This window comes from Gobio gobio (genome assembly GCF_949357685.1).
Source record: "Gobio gobio genome assembly, chromosome: 18".
Classification (NCBI taxonomy): Eukaryota; Metazoa; Chordata; class Actinopteri; order Cypriniformes; family Gobionidae; genus Gobio; species Gobio gobio.
Genome location: NC_137111.1, coordinates 7,286,506 through 7,292,505, shown reverse-complemented (window position 1 = coordinate 7,292,505; position 6,000 = coordinate 7,286,506). Strand labels below are relative to the sequence as shown.

Genomic DNA, 6,000 nt, shown 5'->3' with positions numbered 1-6,000 from the left:
TGTTGTTGATCAAAATTTGAATTCCCTCCATGTCCAACATGTGCTCTGATGTCACTGAACATTTCCATAGAAACCATCTGAACAATCTTTCACACAAACTATTTTTGGACATTACAGTGTTGTGGTGGAAATGACACTAATACTGTGCGACAGCTATATTTTAGGTAGTAAAAAAATAAAGTGGTTTTATTGTAAGTTTGACAAAGAAAGAGGAATTTGTCCAAAATGATAAGTATTTTTAAAAATATGACCAAATAACATAAAAGTGCCCATACACCTAGCTATGTTTGAAAAGTGGGAGGAATTTTTACACGGTCACTGCCACATATACAATTGTTGAATATTTTTAAAACTAACTGTGGTATTTATATATAATGTAACAGAGACAAAAAAGCGCATATCCAGCGAATGTAAAACTAACGTGGCGCTTGTCAACAACATTAAAAAACTACAATCCCCAGACGTCACATAACTTCCGCCATCTTGATTAAGGCGGTCCACAGACAGCACAGACCTACCACGTTTTGTTTAATGCACATCTATAGAGGCTGAACTAGTAGCGAAGCGTGCAAGAACATTTTACTAGTCTACTGGTGTTTTACATCCCATCTCCTGGACGTGCTTGAAAGCCATGGCCGAACCGACACGCGCTTTGTGCGATGCGCTTATAAAGGCTGTGAATGTGATGATGGAGGCAGAATCCAGCCAGACATACCGCCTGGAGGCCCTTAAGGTACATTATCATCTATAAAATACTATTAAAAGGATATTATGTACGTATTGATACGTATATCCATATTAAGGAGGTCATATTTGAATAACACTGTTTTGGCAACTCCCGTTTTCATTCCATTCATGTTTATTCAAACAATCAATCGTAATCTTATTTTATGTCTATATGCCCTTATGTTTTGCTTTATAACCTTATCGATATCAATTGGGAAGCATAAAGAAGTTTGCAATACGCGACATTGTGTAAATGAGTGTCTCGCATACATAACATATGATGCACATTCACATGCTCATACATTTACTCAAGGGATGCGGCAGAATGGATACAGATACACGCAATGACAGTCCAACATTTAAATAAATAAATAAATAATAAAAATTGCAGATCAACACATCGCACTAGACAAGTGGTTCTCAACCAGGGGACCAGGGCCCAATAGGGGGCCTCAGCAAGCTTATAAGTGGGTCGCAGGATGACTTCAACTTATTATTATTATTATTTTAAAAAGTTATATTGATAGGTTCCATGTATTGAAATATTACAGAAATGTAAATTCTGTCATCATTTATGCACCCTCATGTCGTTCCAAGCCTGTAAGACTTTCGAACACAAATACATATATTTTTTATGAAATCTGAGAGATTTCTGTCCCTCCATTGACAGCTATGCCACTGACACTTTTGACGCTTCAAAAAGTTCATAAAGAGGTTGTTTAACTAATCTATGAATTAAGTGGTTTAGTCCAACTTTTCTGAAGAGAAAATTTCACGATCTCTTTGTGATGAACAGATATAATTCAGGCTTCTATTCACATTTAAACATTGATCAGTGAACATAAACACAAACCGAAGAGCTTAACACATAAATGTTAAACATAAACAGGCCCAGCCAAACCTGCTTGACACACGAGAATGAAGCTCATTGGTTCTTGCAGAAGCTCAAACGTGCTGCGTAACACGAGAATGAACCTCATTGGTTCTTGCTGAAGCTCAAACGTGCTGCGTAACACGAGAATGAACCTCATTGGTTCTTGCTGAAGCTCAAACGTGATGCGTAACACGAGAATGAACCTCATTGGTTCTTGCTGAAGCTCAAACGTGATGCGTAACACGAGAATGAACCTCATTGGTTCTTGCAGAAGCTCAAACGTGATGCGTAACACGAGAATGAACCTCATTGGTTCTTGCTGAAGCTCAAACGTGATGCGTAACACGAGAATGAACCTCATTGGTTCTTGCTGAAGCTCAAACGTGCTGCGTAACACGAGAATGAACCTCATTGGTTCTTGCTGAAGCTCAAACGTGATGCGTAACACGAGAATGAACCTCATTGGTTCTTGCTGAAGCTCAAACGTGATGCGTAACACGAGAATGAACCTCATTGGTTCTTGCAGAAGCTCAAACGTGATGCGTAACACGAGAATGAACCTCATTGGTTCTTGCTGAAGCTCAAACGTGATGCGTAACACGAGAATGAACCTCATTGGTTCTTGCTGAAGCTCAAACGTGATGCGTAACGCGAGAATGAACCTCATTGGTTCTTGCAGAAGCTCAAACGTGCTGCGTAACACGAGAATGAACCTCATTGGTTCTTGCAGAAGCTCAAACGTGCTGCGTAACACGAGAATGAACCTCATTGGTTCTTGCGGAAGCTCAAACGTGATGCGTAACACGAGAATGAACCTCATTGGTTCTTGCTGAAGCTCAAATGTGCTGCGTAACACAAGAATGAACCTCATTGGCTCGCATGTCAAGCATGATTGAGCTTCTGTTTACCGTTACTGATGTGTGAGTTGATGAATGTTAAATGTGAATAAAAGCCTAAATTCAAACTGTTCATCATATAAAGCGATTGAGACCATTCAAAATTGGACTAAACTGCACAATTCATATGGATTAGTTTTATGATCTCTTTATGAACTTTTTAATGCATCAAATTGGTAGTTGAGTAGCTGTCAATGGAGGACAGAAATCTCTGATTTCATTAAAAGGATCTTCATTTGTGTTCTTCTAATGATGAACGAAAGTCTCACGAGTTTGCCCCAAAACGGAGGTGCATACTGAGCCATGAATTTTGTGTTGCAGCCCTTCTAGATGCTGTCGATAAATGTTTTAATAGGTTTCTTTGTTGTTATAGTTTATTGAAGAGTTCAAAGAGAAAAGTCCCATCTGCGTTGAATGTGGTCTTCAGTTAGCGGAGAAATCCCAGACTGCAGTGGTCAGACACTTCGGGCTGCAGATACTGGAGCATGTAGTCAAGTAAGTGTCTAAAACACTTTAGTGTGTGTGTGTGTGTGTACATCAATAACTATGTTTCCATCCAAAGTTGTGAATTTAACCCCTAGGAGTCTCTTTTGGGGCCCTTTAGAAGTTTTGACATGCTCTGACATTTGATGATAAAAAACGAGTCCCTTTGGCACTGATAAGAAAAAAAGCGAGGGGGTTAACTAGCGTAGCAAGTAAAATATTTGTGAATAAACTAAAGCACTGTGTCCACCCCATGTTTTCACGAGAATAATGCTGCCTTCACGTGCTATCGGAAATTTCCTAATTCCCACTTTAGAAGTCGTGATTACAAGCTTGTTGCATTCAAGTGCTTTGTTGTCGGAGTGAACAGGAATCATGGCGGACACCAGGTTTTTCTTGCCTATTTATTGGGATAATCTTGTTAAAACCGACATCATATGTAGTGTCCCATGCACCGACAACCGTGTAAACATTCCAGTTAGTCGGCTTTCTGCTGATTCTATCATTTCAGTCAAATGCAGGCTATTTTCGCTGTGGACTGTAACGTCTGCCCAGATGAAAACAAAAGAAACAGGAGGCGAGAAGAACGACACTGGTCAAATTAACTGCTAGTCCCACGAGTCTTTATAAAGGGTTCGCACAAAAGAGTACACTCCTCCCATACATGTACAAAGAGTGAGGGGGAAATGGAAAATAAACACTCTGAAAAACGTTACAAAAGGGGAAAAGTAACATTAATAAACTGAAGCACCAGTCGGCCGTAGAGCAGTCATCTCTCTCGTCATACTCAAAATGCGTGCGCGCTCACATACAAAAACAGCGTGCACCACCGAAGCGGTTATCTTAAAGGCACAACAACATTAAAGGGTTAGTTCACCCAAAAATGAAAATTCTGTCATTAATTACTTACCCTCATGTCGTTCGACACCCGTAAGACCTCCGTTCATCTTCGGAACACAAATGAAGATATTTTAGTTGAAATCTGATGGCTCTGAAAGGCCTCCATTGGCACAATGCACGGTTCACTCTCAAGACCCTTAAAAGGCACTAAAGACGTCGTTACAAAGTCCATCTCACTACAGTGGTTCTACAATAACTTTATGAATCGGCGAGAATAGTTTTTGTGCGCCAAAAAACCCTAAATAACGACTTGTATAGTGATGACGATTTCAAAACACGGCCACATGAAGCTTCGAAGCGTTATGAATCAGTGAGTCGAATCATGATTCGGATCGCGTGTCAAACCGACAAACTGCTGAAATTTGGCGATTCAAACTGCTGATTCAACTCACTGATTCATAACGCTTCGAAGCTTCATGATGCCTTGTTTTGAAATCGTCATCACTATATAAGTCGTTATTTAGGGTTTTTTTTGCGCACAAAAACTATTCTCACCGATTCATAAAGTTATTGTAGAACCACTGTAGTGAGATGGACTTTGTAACGACGTCTTTAGTACCTTTTAAGGGTCTTGAGAGTGAACCGTGCATTGTGCCAATGGAGGCCTTTCAGAGCCATCAGATTTCAACTAAAATATCTTCATTTGTGTTCTGAAGATGAACGGAGGTCTTACGGGTGTCGAACGACATGAGGGCAAGTCATTAATGACAGAATTTTCATTTTTGGGTGAACTAACCCTTTAACATCATGCACCGTATTCAAGGTGGCCGTTACAGTACCAAACATACAATACGCTTCATATGATTACTCTTACATGTAAATATGTACTACATTAATGTCAAGACAAGACGACCTAGCTGTTTTGGAAAAAAATAAAAATAAAACCACACCTGCCACAGCAGTCTAGTTCTCCCCGCCACCATGTTTAAAGGTCCTGTTCTTTGTGATCCCATTTTTCAAACTTTAGTTAGTGTGTAATGTTGCTGTTAGAGCATAAATAATACCTGTAAAATTATAAAGCTCAAAGTTCAATGCCAAGCGAGATATTTTATTTGACAGAAGTTCCCTTTCAAAGCCTACAGCGAACGGCCGTTTGGACTACATCCATGTACATCCTGCTTTAATGACGTCAGTAGAACAGTTTGTTGACTAACCTCCGCCCACAAGAATACGCAAAAAAGGGGGCGTGGTCTTGTAGCTCCCGCGTGGAGAAGAGGAAGTGTTGCGTTTGTAGAGTGTGTTTGTCGCCATGTCATCGAGATGCTGTTATTTTCATCCCGGAGTCAGATCACCTTTGTTTGGCCAGGGACGCTTTACTTTGAGCGAATGCATCTCCCCGTTATGGTAAGAGGCGTGACCTTTCCGGGTAACGAATCACAACACGGGAACCGCTGGCACAATTAGAACTCGTTACGTAGGAGGGACTTCATAGAACAAAGAAATCTATCAAGCTGTTTTTAGGACAGTGAAAACAGCGCTATACAGATAAGTAAATTGTGTGAAAAATACTGTTTTTTTACACGCGAAACATGAACACGTGTTATATTGCACACTGTAAACACAATCAAAGCTTCAAAAAAACTGGAAAAACGGGACATTTAAAGCTTATGACACGCCCATCTCGGGAATTGGGGTATCAAAATTATTTCCGAACTTCCCAGTTGTAAGCACGACATCAGAGGGCTTTCATGTGCAATTTTTATCTAGGAAATTCGTATTTACGATAATTCCGATAGCACGTGAAGGCAGCATAAAATTGTCACTTCCTGGGAAATTGGCGCAGAACATCTTTGATAAAATTTGAAGTTTCTACAATCGGTAAAGCAACTGTGGCTCTTTTTTGTGTGCGTCATAAATAACTTCCAGACGAAACGCAACAAGTTATCTTGCGTTCCAAATCTTTCTGATGACTTTGACTCAGGCATTTCAGAACCACCAAACCAACATTTGAGATGCTGCTCGATGTGATTGATGTGCTGGTTAATCCTGTTATCCAATCACATTCTTTAAAACAAAATCACGTGAGTTAGTGCATCAAGGGATTTATTCTGTAAATGTTTTTCCTTCATAGTTTATAGTAGGGCTGAACGATATGGACAAAATTTCATATCTCGATTTTCA

General features: G+C 39.9%; 1 protein-coding gene across 1 annotated transcript in view; it reads left to right on the top strand.

Moving 5' to 3' along the window:
• The first annotated feature begins 480 nt into the window (after nucleotides 1–480).
• xpo5 (exportin 5) overlaps nucleotides 481–6,000 on the top strand; it is a 62,996-nt gene continuing 57,476 nt past the window's right edge. The window contains exons 1-2 of the mRNA XM_079842888.1: nucleotides 481–733; nucleotides 2,870–2,991. Coding sequence (XP_079699014.1) covers nucleotides 632–733; nucleotides 2,870–2,991 — 224 coding nt within the window. The 5' untranslated portion in view covers nucleotides 481–631. The remainder of the gene's footprint in view (nucleotides 734–2,869; nucleotides 2,992–6,000) is intronic.